Raw genomic sequence first — 26,149 nt, 5'->3', positions numbered from 1 at the left:
TCTTCATTCCACCTTGTTTCTGTTCGTACTCAAAAATAAACGACCCTGCGTAAACGTCATGTTTGATGTGGATGTGTGTCGCGTGCCTGTTTTATTTAAGAATTTGATTTCGTATATGTGTGTGTATATTTCACATTTGTCCGTTTTAGTTTTTATTTAAGGCTTTATGACATAACACGATGTTATGTAATGAATAACTAATAAACAGAATCCTGCAATGTATGAAATGAACTCATGGAAACCCAAAGAACACGATCACAGCCGAGCCGACACCGAAACGTGAAGGTCGGCATTTTGTGCAGTTTTTTTATTTTTAGGATCTTCGGCCTCTTCACTGATTTTCTTTTTTCTCTCCGTGCTCTGATGCCTCTTCCTCCTCCTCCTCCTCCTCCTCAGATGGTTGGATAAGGAGAAAACAGCCGAGTGTGTCTCAGCCTCTGCTGTTATGTAACAGTGTCCAGATATTAGTCAGGGCCGGCCTCCTCGTTACACTCAAAGCTGAGACCCTGCAGAGAAACTGAGCGCTGGATTTCATCTGATTAAAAGGTTCCTTCACCCAGATTTTACCCGCTGAGCCCTCAGTGGGATTATCCTGACTCACAGGCTGACGCTCCAGTTTCAAGGCATCGAAGACCCACCTTAGCTCCTCGCGCCGCTCTCGTCGGGGTCCTGCAGGTCGTCACATGCTAAACTGCGGAAACACCCGGAAGCTTCCTCACATATCCTGCTGAGGGGGGAGCACAGACTGTATATAAAAGACGGACATGATGTCGAATCGAATCTGATGAAAAATGAAACAGCTCAAAAACTTTATTTACACAATCTAAAAGAAAAAAAAACAGCGTGTTTGGCTCCTCCCACCTGAGCAGTGACCAAACGCCGTGCCCATCCATGAGTGAAAACCAGTAACTGCTAATTGGCTCATTCATTCATGTGAGAAACGGGTGGGTGCTTTAGTTGTTTGGTTGTTTTTAGCGTCTGTGCGATGTCAGACTGAACACACGTAAGAACACGCCCACCCGCCCCCAAGCTTCCAATCAGCTGCTCTCTGTCGCCGAGGTGCGGCTGTGGCTATTTCCTGGAACAACCTCTGCAGCACAGGCAGGTTTCTCCTGCAGCGCCCTTGTCAGGCCATCTGAGAGGTTCGCGTGCTGGACAAGAGCAGGAGCGATGCTGCATCAACATTTATACCGCCATCACAGCGTTGCACCTCCTGCCTCTTCCTGCTGGTCTCAGATCAGCGTTTACCGTCACGGCCTTCACGTCCTCTGACGGCCGGGTCACGCGCAGACCTGCAGGCTGAGAACGTTTCACTGATTAATTATTAATCAAACTCTGTCCATTAACTTCCATCAGCCCCTGACCTTTGACCTCTCATTCTGCGTGTGTGTGTGTGTGTGTGTGCATTTCTAAACTGGATGGTGATGTGGAGGAACAGCAGCGAGGGAACAGACTCTGATTGGCTGGTTTTGGAGGCAGGGATGATGCCGATTGGCTGCTGGTGGAGCTGTTTTCAGACTGCCTGAAGTTTTATATAAAACATATTTTTAAGGCGGAATTAAATATTTAATCTTACAGGATCATTTTCTTTGATAGATTTCAGAAAGTTTATAAAACATATGAATTTATTTTTTTTTTGAGGGGGGGGGGGGGGGGGGGGTCGTATTTGGAAAAAGATTTATTTAAATAACTTGTTTTATATTATTGGCCTTACACCTAAAAAGCCAGTTTAAAATGTGAAACGTATTCATGTAATTTTGTATTTTATGTGTTTTTTGTTTCAGATTTGATCTTAGCTGTGTGTGTGTGTGTGGGGGGGGGGGGGGGGGGGGGGCATCTATCTCCTGGGTGTGTTTGAAGGTCAGCGAGTCCTCTGCTGTCACGTCCTCAGTTAAGGATTTCCACAGGGAGGCGCCCACGGTGCCTTCAGGGACCTCGTCTGACACGTACATGTTTGTACTGAACATCCCCAGACCCTCAACCCGAACCCTGAGCTGGACCTGAAAACCTGAAACAGTCGTTCCGGACCAGAGCAGCGAAACCATTCTGATGAAATTTGTTGCTGGAAGGATCCGATGATTTTAAATCGGTGAAGAATGCAGTGATTTTAACAACCTTACTGCAGCCGTAGGCGGGACGACAGCGACGTTTACGGGTTTTAAAAACATGAAATTGGTGCATCGTGTCCAACATTCGCCCTGAAGGCCGGCAGCTTGTTATCAGGAGGAACCAGCGAGAGGAGCTCAGGAGAAATTCGTCTCCTGGTCGATCGGCTCCGCGCTGAAGCGATGAATGAACTCGTTTCTGCCTGCAGATGCTCACTTTATTATTTTTATTATTTTTCCTCCTGTAGTTTTTTTTTTTTCTTGAAGAAGTAGAGCGACCCAGTTTCAGACATGTGGTGTGTTTTTTGCCGGGGGGATCGGGAATAACGAACCATCTGCAGGATGGAGTCGGCGCCGTGCGGGTCGTGAACAGACGCTCGTACGTTCAATCTAAAGCTTTTCCTTTTTCCTGCACAGCGTCAGGCTTTACAAACCGCAGAGGATGGCCCCAAACGTGACAGATGAGGTGCTGCGATGAGTTCGTAGCCTCATCTCCATAAATTCACATCAGATATGAACAAAGTAACATGTTTAGCACACGCTGCAGGAATCCATGACCAGCGATTTTAACTGCATGATCTAAAAGTAAGTGAGAGCTTCCAGGAAGTTCTTGGACCCAAACAGACACACTTACATCTTCTTAAACCGTCGGCCGTCCCGTTAAACACAAAGCCAGAGTTCGAGTAACTGTTGGAGGAAGTTCTTCCTCTTTGTCCGCTCTGCAGGAGGCGGGACTACCGAGGTTCTTAGAGCTCAGTTTTTAAAGGAAGAAGAACATAGTGCACCGTGATTGGTCAGCATGTCAGCGAGTCCTTGTCCTGTCTCTTCCCCCTCAGCCTGAACCGGCCGCAGCAGATGGCCCCGCCCCTCCCTGAGCCTGGTTTCTTCCTGTTAAAAGGGAGTTTTTCCTTCCTACTGTCGCTCATAGGGGGTCATATGATTGTTTAGGTTTCTCTGTATTATCGCAGGGTCTGACAGTATGAGATGCTAAAGAAATAATAGTGAATTAAACATGACCTGTGCACTCAGCAGCACTTCACTCGGACGTGAGGAGAATTACCTGACAGTGATGTCGGTGTCGCTGAGGGTGTCTGAAACAGCTTCAGCACCTTTACCTGGTCAGGTGTTACATCACTGCAGCTGCTGTCTCATTAAGTTAATTTTGGAAATGTCAGTCACAATGGACTGAAGAGCAGGGGGTTGGGGTACCCTGTGAGTGGGCGTGGCTACTCTACGATCATGTGGTTTAATGCTGGGTTTTTCAGTTCAGCTTGAATCGCTCGGCTTGAAGCTTCCAGACGAGCCTTTGCAAACCAGTGGGTGACATCATGGATACGTCTGTCTTTTATTTACAGTCTATAGTCTGTCCTGACACTGGGAGAGTTCAGGTCCGTGGACAGAGCGATGCTGATGTCTGCCTGTCTCACTCTGGTGTGTCGGCGTGTGTTTCCTGTGTGTGTTGATGCCGTGGCCTCGGGTCTTTGGCTCAGGCTGGGATGAGCATCAGGCCTGCAGCTAGCTGACATCATTAGCATCGCCCACAGTGAGAGCTGTTGGCAGGATGGACTGAGGAAGCTGCCACGGCCTCTATGGGCGGGCAGCGGAGCCAGGTGGAGACACCTGAGTGGGACTCAGAGGACATGTTTACAGCAGAAACGAATAAATCACAGTGCTGATAAAAGCAAAGGCAGACGTGGCGCCTCATCTTCAAGGCAGGCGTGTGCCGGCAGAAACGTGTGTGACGAGTGGATTTAATGTTTGGTTTGTAAAACATAAAAATAGATATGTTAGTGACACCTTCTTCTTCTTCCCAGCAGTTAAAAAACTGGAACCGTGCAACATGATCATTAGTAATCAGTGAGTTTGGGGGCTGATTAATCCAAACACTGTAAACTCTGAGAGCGCGAGAGTTTGTTTGGGAGTCTCCTCTGCAGAGGCAGAGTGACGCAGGGAGAGGACAGAGGGTGCAGAGGGACACCATCTCTGCAGTCCTACCACAGACCTGCAGGGGGAGCTGCAGATGCTCTCAGCTGACATCTGTGGTCACGTTTATGCTCGTCCTGATGGTGGAGATTCAAAATCAGTGAGGAAGACGAGTTTTTAAAAAAACATCAACTTTTTTAAAGTTTGTAACATTTTGTCTACACAGACTGTAGATAAAAGATGGATGTGTGTGTGTGTGTGTCACTAGCATTCACCTGACAGTCAAAAAGGCCACGCCCCTGATGTTGCAAACTTTCAGCCTTACAGTTGTTATGAAAGGTCAGTTTATCGTCAGAGATCAGGAGAGTGTGTGTGTCAGGCTGTAAACACGTTTATTTTAACATGGGAGTCTATGGGGACAGACTCGCCGCTGCCTCTGCTGGACGTCAGAGGAACTGCAGGTTTCGATGGGTTTAACGGAGCTTTAACAACGTGCTGAACGCTGGTTTAGATTTGACTGAGCAGGCACAGAAACAAAGTTCACTTCTTTTATCTTCCTTTAGTTTTTATGGTTTTATGGAGGCGGAGCTTCAAATGGGCCTCACAGATACAGTAACCTGATCCCACCTTCAGCCTGTCCACCTGGGCGTGTGTCGGGTATCTGCAGAGAGTTTACTGAACATCAGGGATTGTGCTGCATCGTCTGCGGTCAGCGGACACACACACACACACACGTCTGTATTAACAATAACAGAATTCCATTCAGTGTAACTGGACACTGTTTACCTGCACTGAGCACCTGTTTCAGCCTGAAGCACCTGTCCATCTCTCCGCTAAGTTTTCTGTCTCTTTTGTGCGAAACTCAATGGAAAATGGAAAACATCCGAGTTTAATAAAATGTTCCTGCGTTCGTCTGTGAAACAGCTCCATCATCTTCATCTTCATCCTGGACTCTGTCTGAAAACATATTTCATATTTCTTTTTATTCCCCTGTGTTAGTTTGTCTTTAATTTTCTTAATATTTTATTTGAATTTTTAGTGTTTTAACATGTTTGTGTATTTACTTTATTTTAAAATGTTGTTTCTTCTCTTTCTTCATTAAAATACTGATTTATTATTTAATTTTAAATTTATTTATTTGAAGGAATAATATGTCATATTTGTCGTATTCAAGTTATTTTAATATTTTTTATTTGCTGTCTTTAAATTTTTATTTCATTATTTCTTTAAATATTATTTCATTTTTCAATTTTATTTAACAATAATGTCATATTTAAATAAACTGAAAATTACTTTCTCGGTCGTTGGCGTGGTGACGCTGTGCTGCAGTTGCTTGGAAACTTCCTGTTTGCTTTCATGGAGAGGTTTCCCTCCTCCAGAGCCGAATGTCAGCTCGTTTCTGTCTGTGTGTCCGTCTGTGGGCCTCAGCGTCAGTCTTCATCACTGAAGCATCATCACCACACCGATGACATCATGTTTCCTGTCTGCAGGCAAAGGACAGCGACGACGATGAGGAGGTGGTGCAGGTGGACAGGGACCACTTTATGGACGAGTTCTTCGAACAGGTGAGACTGCAGGCAGTCCGCTGGGTTAAACCATAAACTGGACACTGTGAGGGTCGTAAACATCAGCTGGGAACACCAGAGACAAACGATTACTCAGAGGTCGCTGTTTGCACCGAAACAAAGACACAAAGGTGTCCTTCTGAGGCAGACGCGACCGAAAACCCAGAAATAAAAAATGTTTTGGCTGTGATGGAGCGAGCTCAGGATTCAGGCTGCACGCCATCAGACGTGTTGAAAAATATCAGCAAAAGCAGACAAAGAAGTAATGATGTGCAAAATCACATTAACCCTTTAAAGCCCACTGTAGAACCAAGTCTGCCAGAGCTTAGCTTTGTATCTTTACCTGCTGTAGTGACGTTGTTTGGAGCATTTCAAGTTGCTTTACATCAATAGGCAACCGTGACATCCCAAATTTTAATGACATGTTTGCATTAAGTTCATAATAACGAAATACATTGAAAAAAGTGCAGTAAACAACAAAAAAATTAAAAATCGTTCCTGTTTTTTTACACATATTTCGAGCTTCATAGGTTCATCCCTCAGAATGCAAAGAAGTTGCACAAAATCGTTTCAACCACAGGAAATTTATTCTGAGTGTCTTCATAGTTTCATTTTTGAGATTCAAGAATTTTTACAAACTGCAGGAAAAACAAATATAAATATTATTGTTCACAATTTACAAAAACAGCATCAAAATAAACTATTTCCAACAGTGAAAGTACTCAGGCACAAAGTAAACCTTTGGACCTGTGTGGCAGACACACAGCTGATCGGATCAAAGCGTGTTTCTGATTATTATGTTTTTGATGTTTTCAGCACTTTGTATGCAATTTTTGCAAAAAGCCATTTGTGGAAGGAACCGCGACCTGGGACAAGCTGAGTGCATTATGTAAGAACAACTCCTCCAGTTTCATATGCAAACTAAATTATTGCGCTAGCTTATGTGGTTGCAATTCTACCAGGATTTAAAAATAGTTGCACGAATCAGAGCGTGCACCCTTAAAGGGTTAATGGACATTAGGACGTCCCAGAGTAGAAGAACATAAACATCAATATGAAAACATCAAGTGAGCTAAAACTCATAAAACATCTTCAAAACATCAGACACAGGCGACAGAAGCTGTAAAAAAACTAAAGCTAACTAAAGCCTGGCTTAAACAAGCTGTGATCAGGTTTAATGTTATCACTGACTGAGGCCCTAAAACCAGCTCATGATGGGAAATAAATGATCCTGTCGTGTTTGAAGACTCTGATTTTGTTCTTGTGTGTTTTTGGTTCAGGTGGAGGAGATCAGAGGCTGTATAGAAAAGCTGTCGGAGGACGTGGAGCAGGTCAAGAAGCAGCACAGCGCCATCCTGGCCGCACCCAATCCTGACGAAAGTAAGACCCTCAGGCAGCCTCACAGAGCCGCCGCGGCGTCTCGCAAACGTCTCAGTTTCAGCTTCTTTCTGAAAACCAGAGCGTCAGAAAGCTGCAGTGTCACTGACAGGACACATGGAGGCAGCAGAGCAGACACTAAACAACGATAACGTGCCGACTCCATCGCCGCAGAGTACAAGTAATGCAGTGACCAGCAGGTGGCGATATCTGCGGTTCTGTAGGAGTCTGTTATCTAAGGAGCTTGGACAGGAATGATTCGGGTGATGTTACCATGGTCGCTACAAACGAGAGTTTAACACCGAGCTGTGGCGACTTTCATTTTTGTAAAGTCGCTAAAAAAAAGTCAGAAATTAGCTTCAAAAATCATAACACAAACATCAGAAGGCGACTGAACCGTGAACTGGTCAAATATAGGGAGGTATGAAGAGCAGCGTCACAGCGTATCCCTCCGCCACAGCAGCTGTGTGAGGTTGTGCTGGTCGATCGGCGGGCGCTCTCAGACCTGAAACGCTGTCCACGTGTCAGAACCCTTCAGTAACTCGACCCCCGACCTCAGAGTGACCTCTAATCCCGTTAACTGCTCGCTGACGAGTGCTGCAGCTCGCTGCTGGCAAACCGCCACTGAGCGCGCCCATCCGTTGCTCCGCCGCTCGTCCTGACACTGTGGGGGGACGATAAGAGCGTCTCTGGTCTGAGAGCACGAGGCTTGGCGAGTCCCAATCTCGACACGGCGTGCTGTGACTCAGCAACAATGACTCAATGTCAGCGCTGACACCGACAGCCACGTCTGCGCCGTCAGAGTCTCCACCTCAGGGGTTCCGCTCCACGTCGGACTTCGACCCTTTTTAGCTCTTCGTTGGCGAGACGCCGTCCACGCCTTTTACCCCTGAAATCCTCCTGAGCAGAAGCCGCCTGCTGTCAGGTTTCCTTCAGTGTCGAAGAGGTCCAGAGACATTTCTGTCTCCATGCACGAGCCAATCAGGATGTAGCAAACTGATTTATGTAATGTGGAGTTTGATGCTGGTTAACGCCGTGCATGAGCAAAATGAGCCTCTGAGGACGTTCTAGCAGCAGGAAACGTAAACAGGCGCTGAACGGCGACTTTGTGCTGCAGCTCGTTTTAGTGTCGAACAGCTGACTGTGAACAGCTGACTGTGAACAGCTGACTGTGAACAGCTGACTGTGAAGTCATCAGCTGGACCCACCTGCTGTGATCTCGTAGCACCCGCACGCAGCCCGCTCCTGTTTAGCCGTGTGAGCGAGACAGTTTCTGAGGAGATGATTTATAACCTTCTGTGTTGCGTCTGTTTGAAGGACAGATGGATGCTGGGATTTTGAGTCGTTTTGAGCTGCGGCTTCATGTTTGCACCTTTTCTGTTTGCTCTGCATGCTGTCCGACTGTCTGCATGCTGTTTTTCTCTTTTGTTGCTGCATGATTTAAGTTCTTTTCCTGTTTTTCCATCCTTTCCTTTTTCCTTTCCTTCCTCTCCTCCCTCTCTCTCGCTGTCTTCGTCTCCTTCGTCGCCGTCGCTCCCTCTGATCCCCGCCCTCATGCTGTGAAGTCTGTTTAAACTGCATGAAGTGACGTTAACCTCGGAGGAGATGACGAGCCTCGGCTGCCTCGCCGTAAGTGTGTGTAGAAAACGCTGTGAGTGTGCAGTGACATGTGAAACCCTTCGGTCGGCGTGAGCTGTGCAGACATGAAAAATGACCGAAGGGGAACGGGTGGGCGCAGCTCTACCTGAGATTCAGTGCTGTTACACATCGATGCAGGCTAACGAAGAAACGCTGCGTCTACAGGGTGACCCCGACCAAACGCGCCCTCGCTGCAGAGCTACTCTCAGATGCATGCTGGGAGTTTGTAAGACAGGGAGGGGCAGAAATTCAAATATTACTTTTATAATCCACAAATCTGAGAAAAATCTCTGAAAAAACAAAGTTTAAACCTGGTTTGTGTTAACTGAAGAATTCTTCCCAGCACACGGACGCTACACGATGCAGAATCATTGCTGCATCATAACTATTGACTCCTGATATCTATGCTGCTGGGTCTACGCTCTGTGAGAGCTGAAGGAACAAGCTCGTTATCCAAACAGCTGAAATAACTACAAATGAAACTGAGTCTGAGGAAAACAAAGAGGAGCGTGAACAACAGTCACTCAATGGGAACAAAAGGACAGGACTATTTATACACTCTGAGGGCTGACGGGTAGAAAAGGATACACAACAGAAAACCTTTATGTACTATCAAAATAAAACAGGAAACGAGGTCAGGCTGAACATGAATGAACTTACAATGCAAAAAAGAGACGGAGCAATTAGAGAGGAAGGAAAAGTGAACCAGGAAGTAACCAAAATATAAACCAATCACAGGAAGACTGCAAAAAGACACCAAAGAGGATCGCGAAGCTGAAGGTTCTCATTAGTAAAAAGATCCAAGACTCAATCACAGCATCAGCACATTCAGGATCCCAAACTCCTCAAAACTAAACCCGGAAAAAAAATCTGAACGTTTCCAGTTTCCAGAGCAATCGAACGATAGACCGTGTGACATCACAGTGATCCTGAGTGTTAGTGATGCTTTAAATGTTTACAGTCAGACCGGGACAGCGAGGAACATTAAGCAGAGTTCAAACACGAGCGCAGCCACGTGGTCTCCAAGTATTTTAGGTTACATGAAAGCAGAGAGTTGAATATCTTCTGCGGCTGCTTTAAACCTTACAGCGGATCGAATGTTAAAGGATGTTCGGTGACGTCTGCAGTAAAAACAGCGGCTGAGGTTCTGGAGCTCAGACGGGATCTCTGATGTCTTTAAGCGTCACTTCGTGTTCGTCTGACCTCCGACTCTTCTTCTCCCTTCTGGTGAAAACATGTCGCTTTCTGTCTTCTTCTCCCCCTCAGTTCTGGGTCAGCTCGCGCTCAGCTGCCGACAGGCCGTCATGCAAAATGCATCCCTGTGTTTCTGCCTGAATAATGCATGATGGGAATTGTAGTGAGAGCAGAGGAGTACAGATGTAGCTCCCCAAACCACAGCCCATTCATAAACACCCCGCTCGGCCTTGTTCGTCGCAGACCGATATCCGTCTAACGCTCGTCGTCATCGCCTGACAGGAAGAGGAACAAACCGGTAACCTTGACTAGCTCGTGGTCTCAGTCGCTGGTTTCAGGTCTCCCTGAATAAAACGTGACGTTTGGGCGTGATGGTCTCATCAGCATCAGGAAGGAGCAGGCAGTAGGATTTTCTGTGTGGCTGATGGGTCGCTGCTGCACGGATCCACAGTTTCTCAGGCAGAGCCGTCCCTCCGTCGTCACGCATAGTCCAAGAGTACTGTGGGCACTTCCATCTTTTATGTACAGCCTGTGGAGTCAAAATGGAGGCACCTGTGTTCAGGCGTACTGGAGGTACAACAACTTCCTGTTGTTATGGTAACACGTTGAAATTGGCACCAAAGTAAAGCTATTCAGCATCACTCGTTTCTTCATATCGGACCGACGTCATGTGATCTCGATTCTGTAGGAATTTGTCCTGATTTTCAGAATAAAAGTACCTGAAAGTGTAAAGAAAGATTTTTGAAATAAAAAGAAACCGATGAAGCTTCAGGTCACGTTGGAGACCAACTTCCTGTAGGTCTATAACATGGCCGACGACCACAGAGGGGCAGAAAATGAGTGATTATGATCAGCGTCTGTTCTTTTATTGATTATAAATCGGTCTTCATGCTGTTTGATGTGAGTCTGCAGATGCTGAACATGTTTCAGCTGCTGATCAATAAAATCAATCGCACAACGACGCCAGCCGCGGTGTGTCGACATCAACTCCGCCTCATTAATGCTGATTGGTCCTTTAAACCAACCGACCAATCAAACCCTCCGACTGTTAAGCAATAAAATCCTGCGTTATACCTGAGCTCAGGAAACCAAAGACACAGGCTCGCCGCACAGAAAAGTAAAGTCAGTGTTTAACCGTCACGCGTGGAGAGGACCTCGCTGAGGCCGCCGCTACAGCGTCACACGTCTTTTCTTTACCAGCAGATTAAATAAAGTCGCTGAGTCGTCAGAAATGAGTGAAAAAAGGTCATCAGTGGGCTAAACTGAGCTGTGTGCAGCCTCTGCAGGCATGGATGTGCTGACGGTGGAAAAACCGCAGAAATCCTTCAGCTTCACGTTCGAGTCCCACTCGTGGAGGGTTCAGACTGTTCCCCAGCTTTAGCATGACATGCTAATGAGAGCTGCAGGAGTGAAGCGGGCGAGTCAGTGGCGGGAAAGGCCAAGCGGCGCTGCAGCGCTTGTAAATCTCAGCGCGCAGCTGCAGTTGGCGCCTGCTGCCTCCGCTGTCCTTTTCCATCATGGCTGACAGGATGTGATGTTTCTGCACGCCCTCCTGCTCGTCTGCTTCCTCCTCACAGTCACAGGCTTCCTCCAGCCTCAGCGCTTACACGACTGTGCGTGCATCGACCTGATTGGACTCTTAGTGGAAGCCTCGATACACCAGCAGTGAAGGGGGAGGCAAACACGACAGCTCAGCTTCTACACAAAACTAAGAGGACAAAAGCTGCTCAGCAAAAACAGCTAACAGCCAATCAAGAGCCTCTGAATTCAACTCTGACTCATCGCTGGGAGTTTGAAGGAAAGAGGTGGAGGTCAGGTGGAGTTTGAAGAGGCTGCTCTCAGAACACCAGTTTGTTTTTAACCTCGTCAGATCCAGCAGAGGTCTCGTAATGGTGAAACACCCGAGCCGATCGATCCTAGAGTTTGTTTGGAATGAATAAAAATGATCAAATATGAAATATAAACTAAATTAACCATGAAGGGAAATACAGATGTTTGTCTTTCTCTGGCGTTCCGGAAGCTTCCTGAAGAGATCAAATTTGAATCATTTTTGTTTACTCATGATCGCTTCACAAATAGCAGCTCGTCAAATATGAGGAATAATAAAAACCTGATGATAACCCAGAACAACCGGTTTATTGGGTCAGGAACACCTGTACACGAGGTGGTGTCATTTGTTTTTGTGTGTGGCAGCTAGGGCTGCACGATTAATCGTTAGAAAATCGCGATCTCGATTCATACTTACGTGTGATCTCATTTCCAAATGACAACGATCTAAAAAAAAAAAGAAAGAAAGAAAGATGACGACGATTGTACCGCATTTTGATCCGGGACATAACCTGCATGAAAACAAGCGCTCACTCTTCCTGCTCAACAAATGACAAGGGCGGAGCCTTATACCACGTGATACAGAAGCTGTGCCGTGATGCTCAAATTGGCAGGAAAGAAACAACAGAGAACACGTCAGGGATGACGAGAAAGTGACAGGAGAAAATCTGTCCCGGTCAACCACCCAAACATCAATAACGGGAACCTTATACAGCGCTTCCTTATACATGTCGAACTCCCGCAGGCACAAAGAAATTACTTACTTATCACCTGACCAAAGATATGGCTCCCATCAACACTGTGCAAAACGAGGGATTTAGGAAAATGATCAACACCCTAGACCAGGGGTCGGCAACCTGCGGCTCCGGAGCCGCATGCGAATCTTTAGTCCTTCTACGGCTCCGCGTGGTTTGGGGAAATAAATAATTTTTTGTAAGTAATTAGCTAAAGTCTATTTTATTTATATTAGTTCTTTTTTAACTCGTAGTTCTAAATTGGAAGATTATTGTGATATTGAAATATAAATATAAAATTATATTCTATTAGTTTTTGATCGATCAAAATAAGCGTCACACTTGCGGAAGCCGATATACCCGCCGAAACGCCGTGCGAGACTTTCAACCCCAGGAAGGCCAATTATGGATCTTCGGATCCACATTATGTCAGCAGCTGTTCTCCAAAAACAAACACGTTCACCCCTCACAGACGGCAGCTTACAGTCGTGCGTAAAGATGAAAGTGACTTCGTACAGCCCCGATCGTACAGCAGACGCTGTGCGCAGAGGTTCAGGAGCGGAAGTCCCATTGTAAACATATCACGGCAGACCCGACTATGTTTCCATGAACACGCTTTTCAGCATCTTTTTATTGACCACTTTTCACACACGGTTGCTTTACGCATACAGCCGGTGTTAAAGCTCGCAGCCCGACACACACCAACACAACAGCATAGGTGGCACAGATGTTAAGGCGGCGAGGCGTGATTGCGGGTACCGCTAAGGTGCGTCCGCCTCCCCTGCAGCGGCGCTGCAGTCCACGCCCCGCCACACATATTAACCAGGTAAAATACATACTTAGGCGGAATTTTGCAAAGTTCAAAATGTGTTAATTACATAAATAAAATGTAATTTTCTCTGTAGCACTTCATGCATTTAGGCAACACACCTTAGTTGTTCACACAAAGCATAAAGGTAAAAAAAAAAAAAAAACTATATATACAGTGTTATGTTCATTTTAGATGTCAAAAAGTATTTGCGGCTCCCAGAGTTTTCTTTTGCGTGGAAATCGCGTCCAAATGGCTCTTTGGGTGTTAAAGGTTGCTGACCCCTGCCCTAGACAAACGCTACACAGTGCCCTCCCGCAACTATTTTTCTATTGTTGCACTACCTGCTCTATACACGCAGTGTCGAGCAACGGTGGAGACGGAATTTCAAGCAGTACAACATTTTGCGGCAACAACAAAATGTGAGGCATTTATTGTTTTTATGTTTATTTATTGTTTTTATGTTCAGTTTCAACTGTTACGAAGTTGATGTGCAGTTAATAAGTGCAATAAATATTTATATTGAAAAAGAAAATCGTGAGAGAATCGTGATCTCAATTCTAAGCAAAAAAATCGTGATTCTCATTTTATGCAAAATCGTGCAGCCCTAGTGGCAGCTGACACCGACAGGAAACAGGCTCAGGCTCACAGTGTTGGATCTTTATGATGTCAAAGAGGACCACAAAGCCCGCCCACCCGCTCTTCAAACTTTTTGCAGCCAATCAGAAAAAAGCTTTAGCCTTAAAGAGTGAGACTGTTTCAGCTTTAGCTTCAGATCTCTGCTGTTGGTGTCACAAACTCACAGCAAACTGTGTTGGTTCTTTTCTTTGCAGAGACCAAGCAGGAGTTGGAGGACCTCACAGCTGACATTAAGAAGACAGCCAATAAAGTTCGCTCAAAATTAAAAGGTACGTCCTGGCGCTGCTGCAGGAAACATCACAGTGCAGACGAGGAGCTCTGATGAGGAAGCATCTTCTCAGACAGAGCAGAGACGCTCGTATCCAAACCCATTTATATCGACGTCCTGCTGCAGACAGAGCCGAGTAAATTCACGACGCATTCTTTAATTACTTTACAGTATCTACTGCGAGGCTCTAGAAGTTCTCATTACTGGCTGTAAGTCAGTTTGGGTTCTCAGGGAAATCTCTGAAGGACGAGTGTATTTATATTCCTGTCCCATCCCAGCAGCATGAATCCGTTTCCTGCTGCTGTTTGAAGAGGCAGGACTTCGTACTGCAGCCTGAGAGCTTATTTCGGTGCGCTGTGAGCAGCTTGTTTCAGCACAGAGTCAAACATGAGCTCAGCGCGCAGCTTGCAGGTGATTTTCAGCGTCTGCTGATGTGAACGTTTGAGTTTTGCTGGTTGCTGTAAAACTCTTCAATTAAAAGCAGGATAGTGCACATACAGGTGTAAATAAAGACCCAGAACAAGGTAAAGAAGGATTATTCTGAACGGATTCATGCAAAGCAGCTATATCAAAGAGTCCAAGAACATGCAGATGGAGGTCCTTAGATTACCTGTAAATGACGCGTGTGTCAGAGGATGTAAAGCTTGCCGTTGTCCCGCCCCCTGATCCACAGCCAAGCTGGCTCACAATCTATCCAGAAGTGGTGATGTCATGTAAGTATAACTTTTAGAGGAAGTTGTACGCTTCACCCAGGATCTTTGGTCTATTTGTGTGTTCCTAATATTTTGGTCACTGACCTCTGAAAGCTCCTCTCTCGTTTCTAAACTCACCTGTGTGAAACATGTGACCAGTTCAGAAACAATGTTCAGAAACAGGCGTGGCGGTATATCGAGCAGTAATCGTTGGTACAGCAACACACACACACACACTCGCAGGCCAATGAGCTTAAAGCTACTGAGTCAGTTCATGCTGAAGGTTCAAGGACATCACTGCTTTAATATGAACACCCTGAGGATGAAACACACTCACACACACACCAGAACGATGTGTGTGTGAAAACACGCACACAGACTGTACATATGCAGTCTGAGAATAGCAGTGATGCTGGAGATAAAGCTATAATTGGAATCCCTGCGAGGCTACAACGAGTGTTTTTATAAACACACACATACACACACATATACACACACACTGCAGCATGTCCTACTGTAGATCTGTCATCCTCGGGGTGTGTTTGAGGGATGGGGGTACAGACAGGCTCTGCCCACAGCAGATTTGTGTTCTTAAAAAGTCTTTGTCTCTGTGTCTGAGCGACTGTGGGTTCAGACTGTGAAACTGTCCAGTTTTTAAAGAGACAGTACCCCTGAATAACATCTGAAATAAGCCCGGCCTGCAGTTCCATAGCAGCTTACAGAGGTGGGGGCAAGCACATCCACGCCACGTTTGAGGTGTTCTGGCGTGACGAGTCAATATTATGGAGGTGTTTTTGATGTTGTCAGCGGTCAGGATGTGTGCGATGAAGCCCTCATTCAAAGGTTTCACTCATCTGCTGGACTTTTACCAAGAAGAGCAAAGTTTGGGGATGAAACTCCTTTTTTAGACATTCTGCTTCCTATTTCTATCTGTATCAGTAATATCAATAAGTGATCAGTGTGTTTCTCAATATGTCAGATTTTCTGTTTCATCATGCTTCTGGACTCTTACTGTGGTCAGCATGAAGCTCATATTCCTGCAACAGATTGTTACGTAAGAACAAATAAACATGTTTTTTTTTTCTAAATAAGCTAAAGATGCTAAAGTCGTCCTCAAACACACAAGGACCCACAATCTGTTGCTTACTCACCGAGTTTTCATCTCACTGTCACACAGACAAATGCACACCAACACTGCGCACACGCAGCATCAGTGCTATGTGATATTGCTGAGTCATTGTGGATCCAGCAGCGAGCAGCTGGGCCACGAGCCAGGAAGTACACACACACACACACACACACCGTGATTTTATCACTTCACTTTACAAGATATCAACTTGCATTAATTTCATGGAGACTTAAAGCAGGTCCTAGCATAAGATTTCATCATCTTCATTACGGGGGCACGGTCCCCACAGTGTTCCCAACAGACATGGGTCCCCACATTGTATCTAAAACAAGAACAGTGACTGAGTGGAAAACATTATGTAAGCATTTCAGCTCAGCTCATCAAATGCCAGAGACAAACTCACATCAGAGTCACATGACACAGGACAGACCTGCAGCCGGTTACCATGGTGTCCACGCACGCACACTGCACTGAGGTAACGTCCAGCTGTGACGTTCTTTTCATTTTACATTCCTCACAGATCTCAGTCTGTCTGACCTTACATGAGTTCATCTGCAGCTAGACTGTAGGTCCATAGTCTTTGCATCGCCCCCTTCAGGCTGACGAGCTTATTACAAAATCCACACTTCAGGAGCAGTTCCCATGCTGTGGGGCAAAAAGCCACTAAAGAATTGGCAATAATCGCGAAATATAAAGAGAAACTAAGATGAATAACTAAATCAAATCAAATAAATCTACTGCGGAGTTTGTGCTGAAGTAACACAAACAAATGTTACCAGCAGACGAGGAGAAACGTGTCTGTTCCTGTTACTGCAGCCAAAGGTTTAGTGTTTGTTAGTTTGTGTTATTCCTGTAATGTAGGTTTAACAGTCTTTGTGTTCACTGAGCAGTCAGGCTGCTTCTGTTTAGTTTGACATTGTTACAATTAATAGAACTTTTGACGCCATGTAGCCGACCTCTGCTGTTTGCTTCCGTAAAGCTAAATGAATCTTTGTGTCACAGCTTCTGGATTGTAATAAAGTTTTTAATCTGTAAAATTGGACTTTTATAAACACAGTTCATGTTTGAGAATTAGAAAGTATCTCTAACACCAGCTGTACAAATCATGGACGTCGTTTATGGTCAGAGCAGCGAGAAAACAGAGTTCAGCCTGAATATATGACAACATAACTTTAACTGATTTTGATACATCGATGGGATCCGTTGTTTCTGTGGAGCTTCTTTGGTGTTATTATTCAACTTCATTCGAGCGCTGAGGCGATGGTGATGAAGCAGGGCGAGTATGAGGAGGGCAGTGTTGGTGAACAGGCTGTTTAACATCCCACAGTTTACTGTCTCATTCTTTCATTTGTCATATGGAAAAAAAACATTTTCAAAAATGTGTTTCCCTGCTGCTAAACGTCCCCAAAGGCAGCGAGTTTCAGATTCCTGCATTAATTCTGAAAGAGGCCAAAAAACATTTAGCAGAAACACTGGGCACAAACCGGTACGCTGGTGTAAGGATAAAAGATCATCGTCTGTTTGCTGTTACTTTGAGTTTTGGTGGTTTCAGTAATTTAGTGTTGTTATTATATTGAATTTGTCACTCGATTTCAGTCTTTGGTTGTAGTTCACTATGATAACCTTAGTTTGAAGCCTGTCTGTGTTTGTTTAACGGTTTTCTCAGTGAATCTGCTGATCTCTGAGCGAGGCGTTTGGTCCTCGCTCGCCCCCTCGCTGTTTCCCGTTAGTGCGTCTGTTGCGTTGCCAGCTTTGCTTCAGCGTTGAACTCGCTCTGTTTGTTTTCCCGCAGCAATCGAGCAGAGCATCGAGCAGGAGGAGGGGCTCAACAGATCATCAGCGGACCTCAGGATCCGTAAGACGCAGGTGAGCCGTGCTTTTATCAGGAGAGCAGATGTGACGTGGAACATCTGACCTCTGAAACAAGCCTCGTGTACGGGGTTGTGTTTCAGCTGCATGACAATAAATTCATACCTTTCAAGTGAAACCTCATACGTTTGTTTTGACATCACAGTTTCAAACAGGCCAGAAAGCCCTCCTCCTGACCCCTGACCCCTGACCTGCTGGATGTTAGGAGGCTATTTTGTGTCTGCTCTTTGTCGTCGTTTAATTGCCCTTCCAGCTGAAACGTTAACAGCCCCTTCATGCAAACGGTGACCCTTGACCCCGTGCTGTCACCCACTCAGGGATCCTCCCTTCCTGCTGTACCTTCCTTTCTTCTTTCTGTTCTAACGTCCTACTGAGCGTGTGCGCCTCCTCACAGGAACCATGTGACTCGGTGCTATTTGTGTTCTCCAGGCGCCCTCTCGCCTCCGCAGCTCGTCTCGTGATTTGTCTGTAATTTGACCCTGCAGTATTCTGCGCTGTCATTGGCTCCTGGCTCCCCCCACTCCTCTCCAGCAGTCTGCTCCCTGCTGCCTCCTGGTGGCGGAGAAAAAGAACTGCAACACCACTGACAGCAGCTTGTACAACCATCAGTGTGTGTGCTTTATGTCTGAACGCACACACACACATGATCTGATGAGACAAAGCTTTTGATGCATTTTTAAGCTTTTTAAAGCTGTTTTATTGTCATCTTATAGTTTTGTCTAAATGTGTGACACACAGGTGTAGATTTCAGGGTGGAGGCCGAACGAACCACAAAAGTGCAGTGATGTTTTTTATGAATCCAGACGTGGATGAATTTATGGCTCCAGGTAAAAGTGTTCTGTGTTCCTGCAGCACTCGACATTGTCACGCAAGTTCGTGGAGGTGATGACTGAGTACAACACCACGCAGTCCAAGTACCGCGACCGCTGCAAGGACCGCATCCAGAGACAGCTGGAGATCAGTGAGTACACAACACGCCAGCAACACGCAGTCTTACTACATGCTGACTGTATGTCAGCACCATGGCTGTTCAGAGGTCAGAGGTCATCTCTCAACCTGAAGGCTCGAAGGTCTTGATGACTCTGAACTGCCTGTAGGTGTGATAAAGCTTTGACTGGTCAGTGAGACTAGAAAGGCAAATACAGCACAAACCTGTGGATGGAAGATAATGACAATCAGAGCTGCTGCTGTTTGAACCCACATCTGTCTGTGTGGGGCCGGCTCACTGCTGCCTCTGCTGGACGTCACAGGAACTGCAGCTGTTGGTGTTTCAGTCAGTCAGTCAGTTTGATGGCTGTAAATAATAAATGAGGTCAACACAGTGCGTAGATAAACATCACAGGACAACACACACACAAACACAGGGACACACACACAGACACGCACACGCTCACTCACACACTGATGCAGACAGATAAACAGACTGCAGAGGCCGCGTGCAGCTACTTTCCTCTCAGCAGTCCAGCATCAGCTGACCTTCACACAGCTGCCAGACTTACCCTGTGTGGCCAAAAGTTTGTGGACACATGGCCACTGTGAAAACATAGAACATATTAACGTTTTCATCATGAGCCAAAACTCTGGCCTTGATTATTTTTTAATTCTACATAAGTTTAGTCTCTCGGCTGTGGGATTATACAAAGCACATGACCAAAGAGCTTGTATTAGTTATGTTCATACAGATTTCCTATTGGATCGTGTTCAGGCGTGTAAGATAACGTGTCCAAGAATAGCGTCCCAGCTTTACTGTTTAACATCGGGCTGGATTCAGTTTTCTGTCTTCCATCAGTCCAGCTGTTCGATTATGTATCCTCTGTTGGTGTGTTTAGCAAAACCTCATTTTCTGTCAGCTTTTTTTTTCTGATTTGTCGTTTTCTCGCTGCGATGCTGTGCGACTCTAACAGTGTCTCTGTTGCTCTGTGTTCTCTCTCTGCAGCTGGAAGAACCACTACCAATGAGGAGCTCGAGGACATGTTGGAGAGTGGCAAGCTGGCCATCTTCACTGATGATGTAAGCAACGCACCTGAGCCCACCCGGCTTACGTTACCTGTGCCGTTCTGCATCCCGGCAAGTGTCTGGGATGCAGAACGGCCACGAGGTGCGCTGAGACATCAAGCGAACACGGCCACTGTCACATGACAGAAAGGGGACGGAGGGGGAGGGGTATGATGGGAGCTGCTGAAGCTTTTAATTTGAAGGAGTTGTGTCATGTTGTTCCTGCTCCTTCAAATTAAAAGCTCCCATGTTTGCTGGTGACTGTAACTGAACACTGAGCTGCCAATCAGCACTGAGCTCGTCTGGTTGTGACATCACAGTATAGTGACTGGGACGCCAGAGGAGCTCAGGAAGAAACAGACTGACAGCAGGTGTTCGGTTACAGCACACAGGTAAGTCATTCTGAAAGGACTGGAGGTCAGAGGTCACAGCTGTATCCAGCATGTGCTGTTAGAAGGTTTAACTGCTAAAATCTTTCATTTAGTATGAATTAAATCGAAAGATTTAAACTGCTTTTCCTCCCAAGGTACTTCAGCTCTGCTTTTTATTTAACTGCAAGATAACATACTTCAGTACAGCTCAAAAATTTCAAATTAAAAGCCTTTCAGGAATTCAGCGGGCACAAACTTTAGCACTGAAAAGGTTTAATTTGAATCAAAGTTTAGAGTTTCCCTCAAAAAGAACAAAAAGAGAGCCTAAAAATATTTCACATAGTTTCACTTTTTCCACAATAAAACCAGCTGAAAGGAAGATCCTATTAGTTTTACTTATCCATCGAAAAGCAACTAAAAAATACTTTATGCTCACTTTTTTCACAAAAAATGGTTGATATGATTTTAATTTGAAAGATTGATTTGAAATATTGTCAAGAAATGTTTAATTGTATTGAAATAATATAAAATGTAATTTAATTTAATCTTTAAAAACATTTGTGCATTTTTTTTCTAAATAAAACCAGTTTAATAACTTCTATAAATCAAAACATGAGTGAGAGTAGAAGAGTGGAAGATCTTCAAACACAGATTCTTGACTTCATTTGTACGACTTCACTGATAAAAAAAATCTGATGACAATAAATATGGAGAGAAAATTAAAAAAAAACAAAAAAACAAGCAAATCAGAGTGGTGGAAAAAATTACAATTACTCAATTACTGCTCAGAGTTGTGACCTGTGTGAACCTGCCTCGCAGATCAAAATGGACTCTCAGATGACGAAGCAGGCCCTGAACGAGATCGAGACCCGGCACACTGAGATCATCAAGCTGGAAAACAGCATCCGCGAGCTGCACGACATGTTCGTCGACATGGCCATGCTGGTCGAGAGCCAGGTGCGTCCCGTGATGCAACAGGAAATTAATGCACCCCTTCACAGGGCTGACATGGGGCGGTTCGAGTTAAATTCTGCCTCCCGTGTGGTTTTTTTAGGGCGAGATGATTGACAGAATCGAGTACAACGTGGAGCACTCCGTCGACTACGTGGAGCGAGCCGTCTCCGACACCAAGAAGGCCGTCAAATACCAGAGCCAGGCTCGCAAGGTAAGGAATCCCGGATGAGCCCCCATTTGTGTTATGAGCGAGATGATGTGTAGTAGAGTAATTTTGTATGCTCAGAGTCGCCCCCTGCTGGACGCTACACCCTGGTGTTAAGACTTTTGACATCTTTAACCACCGTTCTGTTTTCTGTCGTCGCCCCGCAGAAGAAGATCATGATCATCATCTGCTGTGTCATCCTCGGCGTGGTCCTGGCGTCGTCCATCGGTGGCACGCTGGGCATGTAACACGCTCCGCCACCTGCTGCCGTGACGACCGAACACCGACTGACCGACCGTCCGACCGACAGCCAGCAGAGAAAAGAAACACCAACGACGACACAAAAACTTGAAACACAAATGCAAGACAGATAACCAATCAGCTAGGAAGAGATAACGACCCAATCACAGATAAGAGGAAACACCACGGGTTCGGGTGGGGTTCAAAAAACAAGAAAAAACCATGAGAAAACACCATGACATCATAGCTGACTGACTACACTACATATACAAAAGAGGGTACAGATAAACCTATTTATTACAGATGTACATGTAAATGTATTGAACATGAAGCAACACGTGGGTTAGCTACCTGTAAAAACTGATGACCTATAATATGACATTTACTTGTTTGTTTGCTTGTTTTGCCTCTTTTCTTATTTTTTAAAAGTTTCTTTCGTTTTTTCCGGAGTCTCCGAGGACAGTGACGGCGACGGCTGCCGGGTGGGAGTTCTGCCCGTCGAGGCTCCGGAGCTTAGCGCCTTCGGGAACGAGCTCAGATAACAAAATAAAAGGCAAAAAAAAAAGAGAGAGAACATGTTTCTATCACATTCTGGAACTCTGGAGCGTTCCCGAGCTGCGCCCTGGAATACTTTCTGTTCCAGAGCGCAGACGGGAACAAGCAGCCGAAGGTTCCGGAATGTCAGCCTGCAGAACGAGCACCCTCCGGCTTTGGCAGAACACGCTCCGCCCCCTTGTTGCTGGGAGGGGTTTCACCGCTGCCTCTTTAGACCACCTCTCATTGGTTGCTCACTCCTGGCGTTCACCTCAGTCAGCCAATGAAATTAGCTTAACCTGCCGAAGCCCGGCCTGCCACGCGTTATTTAGAACGCATCAAGGACGTTGACCGTGACACGCTTCCCTCTGAGTTCAGGGGAGGGAGGAGTGTCCGCGGCAAGAACCTCCCCTTTTCGTCACACCTATCCAACCAAAGAGCCGGGGGAGGGCCTCTGGTTGTCAGGCTGAATTTGATTGGCCGGCGGCAGAAAAGAACGTGACGTTTGACTGACAGGTGAACGATGGGGAAGAAGGGGACAGGAGGGTTCGGACGAGCAAGAGTCAATCTATGCAGTTTAGAAAACCATGCCTCCCCGTCACTGGGACAGCCAATGAGGATTGGGCATTTCGGTGATCTGATCAGATCCGCGGTCGTCATCTCGAAGCTGTCACAGCTGTTCTTCCGGAAGATCCTAAAAAATGAAGAGAACGCATTAAAAAGTAAAGAAGAAAAACAAATGTAACTACAACACTAAGAAGCGCTGGTTGCCCTGGTTACCTGAGTGTCGCGGTGATATCGTTGCTTTCCCGTTTCTTGATGGGGAACGTTTGTTGCTTCGTTGTTTCCGTGGTGCTGCTGTTTTGGTGCGTGTGACGCGTCCCGTGACGTATCGGCCTGACACGATTTAGCTGTTAATGTTTAGTCTGTACGTTTTAAAGCATTCGCCCAGATCCTACCTGCAGCCCCGAGTGTGCGTGCGTGTGTGTGTGTGCGATTTTTCATCCACGCTGTGTGAGCGCATGAGTTGCACAGGTGCTACTGACCAGCAGAAGGTGTTCCTATTGGTGGATTTTCTCTGTGGAAGGTGGAACATGTGACACACATACATTCATATAAATTCCCAACATATGCTGCTTTCGATTGCAACCGGGAACTTGGAATTTCCAGTTTCATTAACCTGGGAAGTTTCTGATTAATATGACGTTGTTTATGAGTTCAAATCAGTTCTGAACGCCTTCGTCTGCTTTTATGTTCTCTGTGGAAAAGCAGTAAAGCAAACCTGCGGGAACGTTGACGGCTCGGATGTCATTCCCAGTGCTGATTTCCAAATTCCGCGGTATATTAAATGCAGCAGTAGCTCATGCATGAACTCCATGTTTAACTTTTCATGCAGACACACTGGACACTCGCCCCCTAACTCGCGAATTCCCCGTGTTACATATCGAACCAGTGACTGCGTCGCTTATAGCATGCTGTAGCGTTAGCTTGTGTTTCGTGTAGATGATGTAGAAGCTGCTCGTTACAGATCGGTAATCAGTTTTCTTCCTTTTTTAAACATTAAAGACGTTTCTGTCCAGACTGGCACCGGGACAAAGGCGGCTGAAGATGTGGAGTAGAATTTGTTGCATTAGCGGTTAGCTGAACGTCTGCAGGACTGTCACTCCTTACAGCAAACAGCCTATCTCAGGACCGCGTGCCGTGTTGAAGATCGCGCCACCGCCTGCGCTAACATGTAGGACCGCGGTGTTGAAGAGGAAGGGTCGTCTACGCTCAGGCTCTGTGATACGGAGGTTCATCTGCTTCTGTTGAGGCCTCGCTGGACGACCAAATACCACCTTAAAACCTCACGGTCCCCTCCTGCTCAGCGCTCATGATTAGTTTTGTTTGACGGCGTCTTCTCTGGTTTCACCTGTTCTGCTCTGGATCTTTTAGCTGGACCCTGATCGGGCTTCAGACGTCCTGACTTATAGTTTTTGTTTCATGTTTCCTGAGAAATTTATTATTTGAAGCTTTTCAGAGACAGGGCTTTAAAAAACAGAACACGCCGCCTTTCATAACAAGTCAAAGCTGTTTTTTGCTTCCTTGCTCTGTAGAGACCCGCCGACAGGAAGCTGACGTTAGCTTTCGTTTGACAGTCGTGTGTCCTCCTCGGCCAGCGTTGGAAAGCGGATGTTGTTTTGTGGAAAACGTGTTTTCTTACCCATCACAGTAGTTAGCACTAGCTTTAGATGTCTCTGGTGCCGTGTAGACGATTGTTAGGTTTTGTTTCATTCTTGGCTTCCCAAAACCAAAACGTAACGCGTGTTCACCAAAGCTTCGCAGACACCGTCCCCACCCCCGCCCCGACTCCTCCAAAGAGCCCAGCAGATGTGTGGTCATGTGCCGTGTCTGTAGATTTAGGTCGATCTCGCACTTTTCTCTCTGCCCCTGTTGGTTCCATTCTGGTTTTAGGTGTTTTCACATGTAGAGCTGTCAGTTCAATATGAACCAGTGTGCTTGTTTTACCTGCATCTACGTGTCTCACGACTCCCTCGGACATTTAGAGAACCTAAACCCACGTCCCCATTGGCTGCTTCGTTCATCGTTCTTTGTTCGTTCAAGCGGTTGACGGTGGTCCAGGCGGCGTCGCAGTCGTCGCGGCAGTCTCGGGTTGGTGATTGTGGTGGATGCGAGGATGCCGTCATAGCACCAGCCAGCTTGTTGACACTGATTTTGCCATGTGTGAGTGTTTGTTTTCTGTAAAGTTCCCGCTCCTGTGTGGCGGTCACTTGTCGGGTCCCGCCGCCATCCTCTCGAAAACATTGACAAAACCTTACGAAACCCACGCAGGCGTCAACAGTTGGAGATTCGGCTAAGTGAAGGTTCAAATGTTCGTCGGCACGTCTGCCCGCCCCATCCTCTCGTCTCTTCCTGTCGTGCTGTAGATGTTTGGTTGTACAAAAAGATGGCGCAGAGGGTCGGAGTCTGCCCCCTCCCTTCGCCCTGCAGACCCCGCCCATCCCACTGTGTGTACTACTTATAATAATGGTAATAAAAAAGGCATGCAAAAGCGTTGTGGAGTTTGCATGATGGTGTTTTTTGTACCCCACCTCCCCGCCTCACCCTTCACGTCGTGCACTTTACCGCCAATCAGACCCCGTTTGGTTTCTATGGAAACACTTCACAGTTACTTTCGTTTGTGACGCGTCATTTTTACGATGTTTTCTTCAGAGACCGGTGTGATGTTTAAATAAATGTGAAAGGTTAAATTCCCATCCCACGAACTCCAGCCCTCCCGCCGGGTTCGGACGCCTCCGTCACCACCCGATGTCTGCGTGTTCGCTTCCACTGTTGCATTTGTGTGTGTGCGTGTGCGTGTTGAAGCAGCACGAGTGTGTTTCAGTGTGCGAAGCGTCCAATCGCAGGTGGGCGGGTTGCAGCAGGTTTCAAAATTCCACTTTTTTTTTTTAGATTGCGACAGAAGCGAGGAGAGAAGCTTGCAGACGCCATGATCACTGTTACCGCCGTGGCGTTGATTCGATTCAGACCAAAGCGTTTCCGCCCTCCCCTCCAAATGTTCGCCGCTAATCTCAAAGAGCACAACGCGAGTCGAGTTTACAAATAGAGAATAAATATACAAATAGAAAAGATTAAACGCCAGCCCCGCCCCCGCCCACTGCCATCAATCAGACCGACCCGCCTCTCTCCCTCCACCTTTAGAGTCCGAATTGAAAACATGACACATCCGTGAAGTGAGTCCCAGTTTGTTTGCGTCGTAATTTTCCACACAGTCTTCACGCTGCAGGATCAATGCTCCGCTGCAGGGTTACAGGCCACGCCCCCCACACGCCTCCGAACAGCCGGAGAGAGAAAGTTAAACATCAGCAGATTTGGTAAAGGTCAAAGGTTGATCTCAGATTCTCTTCAGAGCGCCCCTATCATCCTCCAGCGAGCATTCTTCCTGTGCGAGAGGCCGACTGCAGTCGTGTGACATCACATGTGTACGCAACAAAAATACAAACAGATAAATCTGAGTCACATCTGGATGTTCGCCGCCGTTCAGCCTTTCTGTTGTTTCCGTTTCTGACAGAGCGGGCGCA

General features: G+C 46.3%; 1 protein-coding gene across 1 annotated transcript in view; it reads left to right on the top strand.

Moving 5' to 3' along the window:
- Window positions 1-25,735, top strand: part of stx1b (syntaxin 1B) — a 48,352-nt gene extending 22,617 nt beyond the window's left edge. Inside the window, exons 2-10 of the mRNA XM_063472578.1 lie at window positions 5,519-5,593; window positions 6,874-6,973; window positions 14,005-14,079; window positions 17,692-17,765; window positions 18,621-18,729; window positions 19,705-19,778; window positions 20,954-21,091; window positions 21,189-21,299; window positions 21,461-25,735. Coding sequence (XP_063328648.1) covers window positions 5,519-5,593; window positions 6,874-6,973; window positions 14,005-14,079; window positions 17,692-17,765; window positions 18,621-18,729; window positions 19,705-19,778; window positions 20,954-21,091; window positions 21,189-21,299; window positions 21,461-21,541 — 837 coding nt within the window. The 3' untranslated portion in view covers window positions 21,542-25,735. The remainder of the gene's footprint in view (window positions 1-5,518; window positions 5,594-6,873; window positions 6,974-14,004; window positions 14,080-17,691; window positions 17,766-18,620; window positions 18,730-19,704; window positions 19,779-20,953; window positions 21,092-21,188; window positions 21,300-21,460) is intronic.
- The last annotated feature ends 414 nt before the right edge of the window (window positions 25,736-26,149 follow it).

The sequence above is a fragment of the Pelmatolapia mariae genome, linkage group LG4 (genome assembly GCF_036321145.2).
Source record: "Pelmatolapia mariae isolate MD_Pm_ZW linkage group LG4, Pm_UMD_F_2, whole genome shotgun sequence".
Classification (NCBI taxonomy): Eukaryota; Metazoa; Chordata; class Actinopteri; order Cichliformes; family Cichlidae; genus Pelmatolapia; species Pelmatolapia mariae.
The sequence above is the reverse complement of the archived record's forward strand: the minus strand, read 5'-3'. Positions and strand labels throughout refer to the sequence as shown.